At 45.6% G+C, this 15,005-nt stretch overlaps 1 protein-coding gene across 1 annotated transcript in view; it reads right to left on the minus strand.

Annotated features, from left to right (window-relative positions):
• SRRM4 (serine/arginine repetitive matrix 4) overlaps positions 1–15,005 on the minus strand; it is a 123,577-nt gene that overhangs the window by 19,951 nt on the left and 88,621 nt on the right. The window contains 6 exon segments of the mRNA XM_035098140.2: positions 2–164; positions 2,075–2,173; positions 4,655–4,705; positions 5,589–5,615; positions 8,055–8,129; positions 9,041–9,127. Of these exon segments, the coding sequence (XP_034954031.2) occupies positions 2–164; positions 2,075–2,173; positions 4,655–4,705; positions 5,589–5,615; positions 8,055–8,129; positions 9,041–9,127 (502 nt within the window).

Consider the following 15,005-nt stretch of genomic DNA (forward strand, 5'->3'; position numbering starts at 1 on the left):
CAGCTTCCGAGGCAGGGAGCAAGCTGTCGTTCTGGGGGGTGCAGCCGGGGAAAGGAGTTGTGGTCAGCTCTCTAGTGCCATCGGGCTTTCGAGGGCTCTTCAATGAGTGCCAGGAGTGTTTCCATCTCGCTTTGCGGCCTTCCTCCCGTGACCTGGCTCCCGGCCTGGAGGGAGAAGGGGGTGGCTCCTACTTAGGAAGATGCCTCATAGTGTCAGGACGAAGAAGAATTGTGGGAGGCAAGGGAACCCCCCCCCCAAGGGAACCCCCAGAGGAGGAAGGTTCAGAGCCAGGGGATTGGTGGTGGGAAACTGAGGAGAGGTCAGAGGGAGAAGATTGGGAGGAGGTGCCGGATGTCGAAGGGGCAACAGGGTTTAGTGAGCAGGAGGAGCCTGTGACGGGGAGCAGTTCAGACTCTGAGGCTGAAGCAGAGGAGGGGGGTAAAGAGACTGCTGAAGAGTCCAAGGAGTCTCCCTCTCCTTTTTTAAAAATTATAGTAATATTTTACTAATATTAACAACAAAATATAACAATATGCCAAAACAAGAAAGAAACAATTCCAAATCTTACAGATTAAAACATGAAACTAAGAATGAAAGAAAAGAAAAAAGAAATGAAGATAAAGGACAAAGAAAAAAGAAGAAAGACTGACATATTCCCAACACCATATTCATCGTTACATAACCAAAATGGATAAAATAAAGATTTCCACTGACCTCACAACACTTCATTTCAGTCTCATTATATCTTTCTGTATTTCCCTATTATCTCAATCCTAATTTATTTAGATATATATATGTCAATATTCCTTCCCCTTTCTATTCACGAGGTCATTCTAAACTCAACCAGATATTTACCCTTGAACCTTATTTTTTTTAAAAAAATATTCATTCAAACAGTCCCATTCCTTCTTCACTAGACTCTTTGGTTTTTGTCAGTTTAGCTAACTCCAAGTATTCACAAAGTTTACATAGCCATTCTTCCTGGTAGGTATTTGTTTCCCTTTCCAGTACTTAGCTACCAGGATGCTTGCCGCTGATGTCGCATATAAGAATATTGTAACTTTATCTTTTGGAATGTCATCGTTTAATATTCCTAATAGTCTCCCTCTCCTGCTGCGACAAGCACCCCTCCCCCCTGGTCTCCCAGAACACACAAAATAATGAGGAGAGCAGAACAGAGGCTAGAGGTGAGCAGACACAGTTGAAACATCCCACAGTTGGGATAGAAGGAGCCTTTGAAGAGATGGAAGGCAGGGACCTTCAGTCCAGGCAACTGCTTCACAAGGGCAAGGCCTACTGGGAAGTGTTGCTGAATTGTATACCGTTTCCTTGAATAAAGAGGATTTCAGATAGGGTTCTCTTCCAACCTTACATGGAGGTGCCACTGGGGAAGAGACTTTGGCTATGGCCCTTCCCTTAAGACAGTGGTTTTCAACTAGTGTGCCGTGGCACGCTGGGGTGCCTTGAATGATAGTTGGAGGGGCTGTGGACAACACTGGCCTCTGTCCCTCTTTTCTTCCCTCCCTTCCTCCGATGCCCTCTCACGTCTTTGCCTCCCAAAGGCTTGCACACCTGTTTGTTGCAGCAGCACCTGGCTACAAGCTCCGCAGGTGAATGGTGCCTCTGGGGCTGGCCAGGGGGTGCTTCCCAGGCCACTGTGGGGCAGTGTGAGGAGGCACCTCCCTTTGGGGCAGGAGGGCAGCTCAGAGGCCTGGGTGGGGGGGCAACCGTGGCTGCCCAGAAGACTCCCAAGGAGAGGGGAGAGGAGGCTGAGGGAACACTCCACAAGGGAGGGTGTTTGAAAAAGGGTGAGAGGCTGCCAGCTCTGCAGGCGAGGGGTGACAGAACTGGGCTCCTGAGCCCCACAGGGGTGCTGAAGGAAGAATGTGATTGGTCCAGGGAGCCGTGGACTCAGAAAGGTTGAAAACCTCCGATGCCTTAAGACATAGGAAGATAGGAAGCTGCCTTCTACTGAGTCAGGCTGCTGGTTCATCCAGCTCAGTATTGTCAGCACTGACTGGCAGCAGCTCTCCAGGGTTTTAGACAAAAAAAAAACCCCAGGTAAGATTCTTACCTGCTTCCACAGCTCTCTGTGAGGGAATTGGTGCTCTCTGAGCCAGAGTGGCAGCGGCGATGGCGGCGGCGATGGGATTTCTGTGATTGATTGCGAGAGCTTTTGGGGGAAAAGACAGAAAAGCAGAACACCTTAACATTCACCTGCAGGTGGGAAGCTGTCTTTGAAAGGTTCATGGAGCATTGGGAGATGTAGCCAGTATGTTTCCGAGCACAATTCAAAGTGTTGGTGCTGACCTTTAAAGCCCTAAATGGCCTCGGTCCAGTATACCTGAAGGAGCGTCTCCACCTCCATCATTCTGCCTGGACACTGAGGTCCAGCACCAAGGGCCTTCTGGCAGTTCCCTTGTTGCGAGAAGCCAAGTTGCAGGGAACTAAGCAGAGGGCCTTCTCGGTGGTGGCGCCTGCCCTGTGGAACGCCCTCCCAACAGATGTCAAAAAGGAAAACAACTACCAGACTTTTAGAAGACATCTGAAGGCAGCCCTGTTCAGGGAGGCTTTTAATGTTTAATAGATTATTGTGTTTTATTTTTCTGTTGGAAGCCGCCCTGACGGCTGGGGAAACCCAGCCAGATGGGCGGGGTATAAATAATAAATTATTATTATTATTATTATTATTATTATTATTATTATTATTATTGCCAGAAAATACAGCTGGCAAATGCTAGCTCATCAGTTGTAGGGCTAAATGAAAACAGCTTTCCTAAAGCCTCTCCAATGGCCCTCCCCAACCTGGTTGTCAGACTACAACTCACCTTGTCCATGACCATTGACCCTGCTGGCTGGGGCCCATGGGAGTTATAATCCAACAACATCTGGATGGCATCTGTTTACAGAAGGCTGTGACATGGAATTCCTGCCAAATTGGTTTATCAGTGAGCCCAGTGTCACGTATGCAAGAATCTGACCTGACTGCAAAACTGGTAAGAACCACCTAAGGAGGAACCTAATGGCAGAACGCTGCAGTAAATTGGAAAACAACTCCATATAAGGTACAAGGAGGGTTCTAATATGTACAGTAAAAAAACACCGGGTTGAGTAAGTGTTTTCAAGGGCTATGGTTGTATGGGAGATGATGTGGCGCAGGGGTGGGGTGGCAAAACACGGACATGACGTCATGCACGCCCACCTACATGTAGTGTGTGTGATGTCGCTCGCACTATGTGGGTGGGTGCATGTGACATAGCACGTCCGCATCACAGCGGCAGACATCCACAATCCTGAGGGAGAGATGGCGCTCCTGCACACGGCTTCATAAATAAACACGACACAAGTCCCCACTCCCCAACAAACGCTTGAAACTATTAAGAATGCTTTCTCAGTACATACAAAATATTTAAAAAATCCTTCCAGTGGCACCTTAGAGACCAACTAAGTTTGTCATTGGTATGAGCTTTTGATGCAGGTGGCGCTGTGGGTTAAACCACAGAGCCTAGGGCTTGCCGATCGGAAGGTTGGCGGTTCAAATCCCTGCGACGGGGTGAGCTCCCGTTGCTCGGTCCCAGCTCCTGCCAACCTAGCAGTTCCAAAGCACGTCAAAGTGCAAGTAGATAAATAGGTACCGCTCCGGCGGGAAGGTAAACGGCGTTTCCGTGTGCTGCTCTGGTTAGCCAGAAGCGGCTTTGTCATGCTGGCCACATGACCTGGATGCTGTACGCCGGCTCCCTCGGCCAATAACGTGAGATGAGCGCTGCAACCCTGGAGTTGGTCACGACTGGAGCTAATGGTCAGGGGTCCATTTACCTTTACCTTTTAAGGTGCCACTGGAAGGAATTTTTTATTTTCTTAACACGGCTACCTACCTCTAACAAGTTCTCAGTACATGTACACAATGGTTTTCAAGCAAATGCAACATGGTTAGCACAGATTTGGTTTTTTTATTTATTTACTCTGGTTTTACATTTTAAAAACGCTTATATCATTATCATCTTCTTCTTCACCATCATCAATGGTACTTATATGCTGCCTAATAGCAAAGTTTTCTGGGTGGTTTATAGTAGCAATAAGAACCTAAGTGTGAGGGCAGCAGCATTCCAATAACTAGGGTGAACAACCATTACAAATGACTCTCTTCCTTCTCTTTCAAGGACACAGATGGTATCATTTCCTTTCATTTTAATTTCCTTATATATTAATCCACTTTCCATTACTTTCAGTGGGAAAGTTTGCTTCAGGTTAAGTATACTTCCGGTTAAGTACAGACTTCCGGAACCAATTGTGTATATCAGTGTTTCTCAACCAGTGTGCCTCCAGATGTTTTGGGACTACAACTCCCATCATCCCTAGCTAGCAAGACCAGTGGTCAGGAATGATGGGAGTTGTAGTCCCAAAACATCTGGAGGCACACTGGTTGAGAAACACTGGTGTATATAAACTGAGGTACCACTGTATTGCTATTATATGGATTTTTCTTTTTCTTTTCTTTTGGGACAACAGGACTACCTCCCCCCCCTTTTTTTTTAGCCTAAGAGCTTATTTGAGGCAACGACCCCCACCCACCCACCCATGTACGCACCAATTTGCATGCATGCACAAATCAACCACGAATGCTGCTGCAGTCATAGCGGCTGCCTCCACTTACTGTTTCTTGTGTTTTCTCTCTTCCTTCCTTTTGCCTTTGGGGCTTGGGGAACTAAATAAGAGGGTGGGAAGAAAATATAAGCTAATGAACGGGTAACCGGCCATTTGATTTAGAGAGCTGGTAAAAGTTCAACGGGGGCATGCAAACCTGTGCCACTGTGCTTGTTTATTTATTTACTTTTATTTCATACAATTTATATACCATTGATGGTAACCCCCCCGAAAAAAACACTACCCTCTGAGCAGTAAAACCATAAAATTAGCAGCAAGAACAATTAAAAACAACTACAGTATTCGGAACAGGGGTCAGCAAACTTTTTCAGCAGGGAGCCGGTCCACTGTCCCTCAAACCTTGGGGGGGGGGGCGGACTATATTTTGAAAAATAAATGAATAAATGAAGGAATTCCTATGCCCCACAAATAACCCAGAGATGCATTTTAAATAAAAGCACACATTCTACTCATGTAAAAACACCAGGCAGGCCCCACAAATAACCCAGAGATGCATTTTAATTAAAAAGGGTACATTCTACTCATGTAAAAACATGCTGATTCCTGGATCATCCGCAGGCTGGATTTAGAAGGCGATTGGGCTGGATCTGGCCCCTCGACCTTAGTTTGCCTATCCATGATTTGGAACATTTTTTAAAAAAAAACCCTGAAACAAGCGATATACTAAAGAAGGCATTGAAACTGGCTGGGGCAACCCAGTCCGATGGGCGGGGAATAATAAAAAAATAGGATATCCCTATTTTCACTGGAGAAATGTTGGAGGGTATGTGGTAGTGATCAGCAACCGGGAGCCTTCCCCATTAGATCTGGTTGGACCAAAATGGTTATCCTCCACTGACCACTGGCGAGCTGGTTAAGCCTGTGATTCTAGAATTATTCCAGACAGTTTAGGCAAGTTTTTCCAAAACCCTCACTATCCTTACCTGTGTCTTCTCTTCTTTGAAGAAAACCTGGAACATAAAATGCAAAATATTAAAATAAAAATAAAAATGAGTAAACCAGGCAAGAGCATCACCGGACAGAATCAGCAAACATTTTGTGTGAAAACCAGCCTCAGATAACCAAAACGCTTAAGCCTAATTAATACATGAAAGGGTTAATGGTATAGAGTAAGCTGCCCTGCTGGGCTTAGCTGAGGTCACTTCCCCTCACCCTGGGAGGAAGAAGGTTACCAAGCCTTACCAGTCGACTTACGGTAAGAAGCTTAAACTGTGAAGAAGTTTGAGCTGGTTGCTCCAGTTCAGCCGCATGGCTCTTATCAGTCACTCTTGTGTTCCTATACTAATACTGGTAATTTAGGAACTTTTACCACTTTGTAAGTAAGCTAAGTTTTGCTGCCTCTGCAGATGTATGGAATAGCACATGAACCAGACCTTTGAAGAGTTTGTAAGTAAACCAATTTTTAACTTACCAAATATGTGGCTTTTTCTTACGCGGGGGGAAGTGGGAAACTTTGGAAGGAACTTGATCTCATGGTTGGCACATTCCTCTTAAATATGCTTTTATCTCTATGTATGAATACATAATATTGTTACAAAAGTCGAGTGCCACCCTCTTTCTCTGCCGAGCAGCGGCAAGAGGCCATGAGGTTCTGGGAACTCACCCAGGATCTGTGTTCCTTTGGAGAATTGAGAATTGCAGAGACTGTCGTAGCTTTAAGAAATATGGTTTATTCCCTGATTTACACCTTCGGTCTGCATGGAGGGAGTTCCGATCTTATAGCATGGTTATTTCAAGAGGGGCTTGTACCCCACAGCAGTGTAGCCCTGGAGTCCAAGGCCTCTCTCCCAGGCAGCAAGCAGCCAGCCTGCCCAAGATGGATCCCATTCGTTCTTTTCCTTTCTTCTTCCCCACAGAACACCTTGCTAAGAAACTGTCCTTTTCTGTCACCTCACACCTAGTTATCCTGTCAACCTTCCAAATCCGCAGTCTCTGTTCACACCTCAGGGCAAGGAGGGACTTCTCTCACATTGCCAATGGCCCTCAAGGGCCCTGTATTGTTTCTTTCTGGCCCTAGCTTGGCCAGGTCATTTTGCATAGGTTAGCCCATTCCTCTGCAGCTTGCATTTCTCCCTTCGCATCCCAAATCATCAAAATCTTACCATTTATTAATATCTAGGGTTTAGGGGGAGGGTCCCCCCAAACCTATAACACTTTATTTTGTATAAATACGAACCTTGCATCCCAACGTGGAATATATTTTATGCTATTCATTAGTTTTTAAGCTCTTTTAAAAATGTATTTTTACTCCTCTTGAGCTTATGACTTTTCCATGATGTATTTTAGCTTGATGTTTCGTTTGCTATATTTGCAAATCATACTAGTTTTTTTAAAAAAGAAAAAATGAGCAAAACCAAGGCAGCTAATATTTTATCTTGGCTCCGTGACTGTTCCTGGCAGCTTATAAAATTTTGCCAAACCTAGGGACGATAGAGAAATTCATTTGGGTCCCCATTTTAAGGGGGACCCCTCTGGACAGCAGAGAAAGCAAGAAGACAGGTGCGTGGGGGGTGTATGGCTGAGGTTGGTGGGATAGTCCTGTGGGATCTATTCCACTGGGAGCAGTCAAGTACAACATTCCTTGTTTTGCTAGAGTGGACATGCAAGGGAATGTTTGGTCCAGCCAGTCAAAACTTCCTGTTCCTCCTGGCCTGGAGCATCCTTCCTTGCATGTGACTACTTGGGTGGGTGTTACCTTTCCATACCTGGTAAAAGGCCAAGGTATGCTGCCACTCTTTCCCTTTCCCATCTTCCTTTCTTCCTGCGAACTTCCCGGACTGCTAACTGCAGTCACTAGGTCAGCCCACATATGGGGTAAACCTGTTTGTATATGCTTGTAACTTTATGCCTTAAGCCTGCCTTCAGGGATCACACTGTGCTCTGCCTGATGGTGAGCAAACTTTCTGTTTTATTGCTTATGAATAAGTCTGTGGTGTCTTTATTCGTTTAGGAGGGATTCAAGGGGTCTTACCAGGAAAACATCAGAACACATTTCAGTCTGGACAAGCCAGATTGAATTGTGTATTGTCTTAAGAAATGCACAGGAGTTTGCAAGTAGTTTTCTGCTGTGCAAAGGGGAATGCACTCTTTTAAGTAAAGGAACTTGCTAGCGCAAGTTAGGAAGGATATTAATAAACAATATATCCTCTCCTGCCACCCTGAACATTCCCACAGGTCCACCCTAACTGACTAGCCTCCCCTGCCTTTCCCCCCTGGCCACAGTAGGGATTGAGGCCAGGGGTAGGAGGCAAATGAGCAGGCAATGGTGAGCAGAAGGACCAATAACATCTCTCCCCAAATCTGGAACCACCCGTACAGTGGAGTCCTCTTGAGTAGGAGGAAATTTGGCAAGCATTCAGGGGTGGGAGCACAGCAGAAGAAAGACTTGCCTGTTTCTTTTTCTTTTCTTTGAGCTCTTCTTTTTCTTCTTCTTCTTCAGTGGGGAGGGGCTGCAGGACGGAGACCTAGGGAGAAGTCACAGAATCATAGAATTGCGGGGTTGGAAGGGACTCCTGAGGGTCATCTAGTCCAACCCCCTGCAATGCAGGAATCCTTTGCCCAATGTGGGTCTCAAACCCATGACCCTGAGGTTCAGAGTCTCGCGCTCTGGTGACTGAGCTAAGGCAGGGCACTCATTTTGCCAAGAAGCCAAGCCCATTGCTGCTAGCCGTGCAAACGAAAGGGCCTCAACATCTTTCCCTGCTTTCAGGGACAACCCAGATGTTTGAACGCAGCAATATGGTTTATTCTTTCTAATAGAATTTAGAAAATTCTTTCTAAATTACAGGGGTCTATGTGTGCAGACTTGCAGGGGGCAGGTAAAGGTAAAGAAAGGTAAAGGACCCCTCAAAGGCAACTATGGGGTTGTGGCGCTCATCTCGCTTTTCAGACCGAGGGAGCCAGCGTTTGTCCACAGATAGCTTTCTGGGTCATGTGGCCAGCATGACTAGACCACTTCCGGTTTAGTTTTGGGTTTGCCAATTAGAAGGCCGGCAGCTGAATTCGGGAGATGGGGTTACAGGAAGCACACCCTTCTGAGTAATACCCCTCCCCACCCTCTGACTATACATAAGGGTCTGGTGACTTCTGTTTCAGTGTATCTGAAGAAGTGTGCATGCACACGAAAGCTCATACCTATGACAAACTTAGTTGGTCTCTAAGGCACTACTGGAAGGATTTTTTTTTAATAAAAAAATTATTATTATATTATTCCAAGATTCTGCATTCTCAAGCCTCTCTTTGTAAATACTGAATAAAAAGCAGTTGGTAAGGATTTTTCCTTGTCTTATCTGTTCCTGGCAATCTGCAGTGGGGGTTGGTTCCTCTGCTGCCTGACACTGGTGCAGAAATAAGGCAGTGATGGATTTCCACTCACCTCCTTCTCTTCTTCCGCGTAGATTTCTTCTTTTTCTTCTTTCCCTTGGTAGGAGGTGGTGTGAATTCCTCAGTAGTACAGGATGGGCTTTGGATAGAGGAAGGGAAAGAGAGAGAGAAGATATAGAGTTTGTATGATGACTACGAACCACGGTGGCTGTGTTTTGCCCCCACTGTCAGAGGCAGTAGTACAATGTGCCTCTGAAAATGGGTTGCTGGGAATCGCGAGTGTTGTTGCGTTCATGTCCAGACTGCAGGCTTCCCGCAGGTATCTGGTCGGCCACTGTGAGAACAGGATGCTGGACTAGATGGGCCACTGGCCTGATCCGGTAGGCTCGTCTCATGTTCTCATGTGTCAATCACAGCCATCTGTCAACATCTTGACAGGTCTGATCCCCAAAGTATGGTTTCCTGTGAAGGATGGGGTCTTGCGGGAGATCCGTAACGTAGGGCGAATGTTTAATTGCCATGTTCCGGGTAATTTAGCCATGCTTGAAATTAACTGTCTCCTCCAGGGATTTATTGCAGATCTAATGAGAGAGTTACTGTATGTTAACTGGCTTGGCACCGAGTTATTTAAGACATATTTATCGAGGTTAACAACTCTATAATAGATTTATACATTTGGCTCCTCTCCGTAAATATGTTTTAAAATAAATTAATCAGACTTTAATTTGCATAGGATAATGGTTGCAAAGTACGGGCATCCGCCTAATTTATTTTTAAAAGAGACTTGGCAATGTTTATTAAATAGCAATCAATTACATAAATAGGAGATTTAGGCTGCAATCCCAAGGTTTGGACATGGTGGTGTGGAACTGATAGAGGCTTGGTCACCTTATCCAAGGCTCTGCCAGGCTGCTGCCAGAAGGGCAGAAGTGAGAGCGGAGAAGGCCTCTTGCATCCCTCCATCCTTTCCCCGTGCACAAAGGTTTTTTCAGAGGTGCCCCATGCTATTGGTCATCTTTTCCCCAACTGCAGGCTAGTCATTGCATTCTGCACCAGCTGGAGCCATGAGACTGTGCACAAGGGCAACCCTACATTGCAGTAGTCCAGGGGCCATTGGATTGTAAGGCCAATTGCAAGAGTCCCTTGGAAAAAAATCACAGGGAGTTGTTCCAGCTATAACAGAGGCTCATTTATGTACTACCTTTGAAGGTGACCCGGAAACTACAACTAATCCAGAATGCGGCAGCTAGGCTGGTGACTGGGAGTGGCCGCCGAGACCACATAACACCGGTCTTGAAAGATCTACATTGGCTCCCAGTACGTTTCCGAGCACAAGTGTTGGTGCTGACCTTTAAAGCCCTAAATGGCCTCGGTCCAGTATACCTGAAGGAGCATCTCCACCCCCATCGTTCAGCCCGGACACTGAGGTCCAGTACCGAGGGCCTTCTGGCGGTTCCCTCATTGCGAGAAGCCAAGTTATAGGGAACCAGGCAGAGGACCTTCTTGGTGGTGGTGCCCGCCCTGTGGGACGCCCTCCCATCAGATGTCAAAGAGAAAAACAGCTACCAGATCTTTAGAAGACATCTGAAGGCAGCCCTGTTTAGGGAGGCTTTTAATGTTTAATAGATTATTTTATTTCATTTTTCTGTTGGAAGCCACTCAGAGTGGCTGGGGAAACCTAGTCAGATGGGCGGAGTATAAATAATAAATTATTATTATTATTATTATTATTATTATTATTATTATTATTATTACTACTACTACTACTAGATTTAGATTTTTTTAAAAAAACCTTGCCCTATCTGAAAGCCTCAGAACAACCTACAACCAAGAAGCAAAATGCCTTTGTCCTCTGTGTGAGGAACAACCCCAGGCATGGCCTCAAGGCAGGTGATGAGTCAACTTTGTCATATCCAAGCAGCTCTGGATCTAGCTAGCACTGACAAGTGCCTACGTGCCTTTCTGAATTCATTGGAAGGTAGGGTATAAACTGAATACATACATATGTACATACAGGAAACCAAAAACAGCTCAGGAAAGAGCACCTAAAGTCACGATCCCATGCACACTTACTTGAGAGTAAGCTCAACTGAGCACTGTGAGAGAATTATTTCTGAGTAGTGATTTTAGTTAGCTCTATGTTGCAAACCACCTTGAGCTTGAGGAAAGGTAGTGTGTGATATGTATATCTCTAATGCTTTGGTGATGCCACCACTGGGAGCTGCCGTGGTTGGCAGTGACCCATGTCAAAGCCTTTTCAGTTGTGGCTCCAGCGGCGTAGCGAGGCACCGCGACACCCGGGGCGGCAAAATGCCATGCACCCGGGGGGGGGACGGCATCGCTACGTAACAACGCATACATCGCTACGTGGCAGGGTATCGCCGCACCCCGCGACTCCCAAGCCGAGCCTCCAGCCTCCTACGCTGGAGGCTTGGCTTGAGAGTCACGGGGGTGGGGTACCAAGTGGCACCCCCCCCAGTGGAACTCGGGGCAGACCGCCTCCATCACCCCCTCAATTGCGACGCCCCTGGGTGGCTCCCTGTTTTGGGGAATGTTCAGAAAGGTGTGCCTGTTGCCCTCATTATTAACTTTTAGGAGGAATTAGTTGACCCAGGCATAGAACCTGTGATCACTGTATGGTGTGTGTGTGTGTGTGTGTGTGTGTGTGTGTGTGTGTGTGTTCGTGTATGTGCATGCGTATAACAACTCATACATATTTATCAAGGTTAACAAGGTTAACTGTATAATAGATTTATATATTTGGCTCCTCTCAGTAAATATGTTTTAAAATAAAATAATCAGACTCTAATTTGCTTGGGTTAATTGTTGTAAAGTACGAACATCCGCCAAATTTATTGTTAATTGTAATTTCTTTTGTTTTAACCATTTTAGAATGCTTTTATTTTTAAATTATGCATCTGCTTGCTGCCCATGGCTCCTTTGGGAGAAAAGGTGGGATATAAAGTCAGCCAACCAATCAACCAACCCTGTGGAACGCCCTCCCATCAGATGTCAAGGAAATAAACAACTATCTGACTTTTAGAAGACATCTGAAGGCAGCCCTGTTTAGGGAGGCTTTTAATGTTTGATGTTTTATCATGTTTTTAATCTTCTGTTGGGAGCCATCCAGAGTACTTGGCCAGATGAGCAGGGTATAAATATATTATTATTATTATTATTATTAGAATTTATATACTGCCCTATACCTGGGGGTAAACTGGGTTCAGCATTTAAAGGAGGATGTACCTAACTTTCTCATTCCAGAAGAGTATGCAAACTGAAACACTGCCATCCTTTGAGAGTTGCATTTCTCTGAATTTCGCATTGCGGTTCTCTAGCCAATCAAATTTTGGGGAAGTGGCCATAAAAACGCAGATATGAGTAAAAGCAGCATTCCAAAGATGCATTCCAACAGGGAAAGCTGCTTTATAAATACCTGCAAAAAAATATGCCTATCCTCATGAAAAATCATCGGTATTTTCAGGTGGACTTCAAAAAAAAAATGTAGTGTAGTTCTCTAGCCAAGCAATACGTACAAAAAGGCCTACACTTTTTGGGTAAAGGGTGTGTGGAAGCACAAACATGAGAACAAAGATACAAAAATGCATTGTATCAGATGGAATGGATACAATTTCTATAATTAATAACATTGATGTAACAAATAATATAATAAAATTGATAAAATTGTTGCAAGAAGGTGTCTATTAGGCAACATTGCATACCAACATATGAATACAGTGGTACCTCAGGTTACAGACCATATCTGCCAAGTCCCAGTTAGAAAAATATGGGATCAGCAGCGCCGGCACCGGAAGTCGCTTCTACGCATGTCCAGACATGCATAGAAACAACTTCCGGTGCTGGCGCTGCCTGATTTCCGGTGCCCAGACATGGGCAGAGCGGCACCGGAAGAAATCTGGGGGAATTACGGGATATTTCACCATTCGGGATGACAGCGGGAAACGGCTTTAAAAATGGGGGTTTCCCGGGGGAAACGGGAGACTTGGCAGCTATGTTACAGACACATCAGCTTACAAACGCTTCAGGTTACAGACTCCACTAACCCAGATATAGTACCTCGAGTTAAGAACTTTGCTTCAGGATGAGAACAGAAATTGCACGGCGGCGGCAGCAGCAGGAGGCCCCATTAGCTAAAGTGGTGCTTCAGGTTAAGAACAGTTTCAGGTTAAGAACAGACCTCCAGAACGAATTAAGTTCTTAACCCGAGGTACCACTGTATTAGGAGAAATCTACACTAAGATGAATTTTTATGTTACATACATGTTACATACAACAACAACAACAACAACAACATTTGCAAACTAGAGTGGATTCCCCTCTGTTTTTATCATGTATTTGTTGTTTGCATATCGTAAGGGGAAGGGCTTATAGAGAACAGCCCCCCCCTCATCAGAAGCAGCCCATCTCCAAGCAGTCATGAAAGCGAAGGGACGGATGAGGAAAGTCAGGGGATGAAAAGGGAGTGCCAGACCTCTGGCAACATCCAGGAGCCCCTGCTCCACAGGCAGGAAGAGAGGGAGAGGGGAGGAGAGGAGAGGACACAGGCAGAACATAGACCCTTCCCCCCCCCCGACTCCGGAATTGAGGAGGAGGAGAAAGGGGAGGAGATTCGCTGTCCCGAGGCTTTTATGCTGGCCCAAATCGTGGAAGGGGGTAGTGCCGGATTCTGATTCGGATTGAGAAGACATGAAACTGACAGCTCACTACACTGTAAATAATGCGCACTAATAAAGACTTTTGAAAGACAAGTATGTGGAAGGTCGTTACTCAGGAGTAGTCGCAAATACACATATTGTATTTTTGTGTTGTGAACTGCCCCGAGGTCTGTGGATGAAGGGCGGTACACACATTTAATGAATAAGAAGAACAGCAACTTACTCCTGGAAATCTACCTACCTGCCAGTGTGATGCAGTGGTTAGAGCGTTGTACAAGGACCTGGGATTTTTTTTTGATGCGGTTTATGTATTGTTTGTGACTTTTGTAATTGTGCTAATGCTGTATTGTTTTAATATCCGATTGGGAGCCGCCCAGAGTGGCTGGGGAGACTCAGCCAGATGGGCGGGGTACAAATAAAATATTATTATTATTATTATTATTATTATTATTATTATTATTATTAGGGTTTGAATCCCCACTTGGCCATGAAGCCCATTGGGTGACAGAGGCGCCATCTCGCGGCCAGGATTGGGGCCCAGCATGACGTGGCTTCCTTCCTCACCGTGCTTGGCCTTCTCCACCCCCTGAACACAGCCTGGCCCCCCTGCCAGCAGAAATTGAGGGGGCTGAAGACATCTCTGCCCCTAGGAGTTGGTGCGCCTCCTGGATGACCTTAGATCAGTGATTGCCTCTTAGCCTAACCTATGTCACAAGGATGTTATGAGGAATAAATGAAGAGGGGGAGAACCATGTAATGTCACCTTGAGCTTCTTGGAGAAACAGGTGGGAAATAGATCCAATAAAGAAATAAATACTACCGGTCTACTTATCTAATTTCTTTCCATCCCCCTCTCCGTGTGTGTGTGTGTGTGGGGGGGGGGGGGAGAGAGAGAGAGAGAGAGAGAGAGAGAGAGAGAGAGAGATTCAGTTAAGTGGCACCCTGAAATATTTCAGAACCAGTAATGAAGGATGAGTCACTGTGAGCCAGCTCAGCATGAAAGAGCCGAGATATTGGCATGATGCAAGCAAAGGCCTTTGTGTTTTTGATCAAGGGCGTACAGTCCCTCTCATGCCGTCCGTTGCCGTTTAAAAGCATCCTCTTCACTATTTCCCTCTTGGTGAGGGTTTCAAAGATCCCAATGAAGATTTGTTAAGTGATCCTCACAGCACCTACTGCTGCCTTTTTTCCTTTTTAAAAAATAAGGGGTGTGATGTGCTATTAAAAAAAAGAAAATCTGCATCAATGATATCTTTACAAAGAACTCGGTCACCTTATTTAAGATCAAGCTGTCTTTTAAGAGGCTCGTGTTATCAGCAGATGAGCATTTGTTCTTGGGAA

The sequence above is a fragment of the Zootoca vivipara genome, chromosome 17, assembly GCF_963506605.1.
Source record: "Zootoca vivipara chromosome 17, rZooViv1.1, whole genome shotgun sequence".
NCBI classification, from domain to species: Eukaryota; Metazoa; Chordata; class Lepidosauria; order Squamata; family Lacertidae; genus Zootoca; species Zootoca vivipara.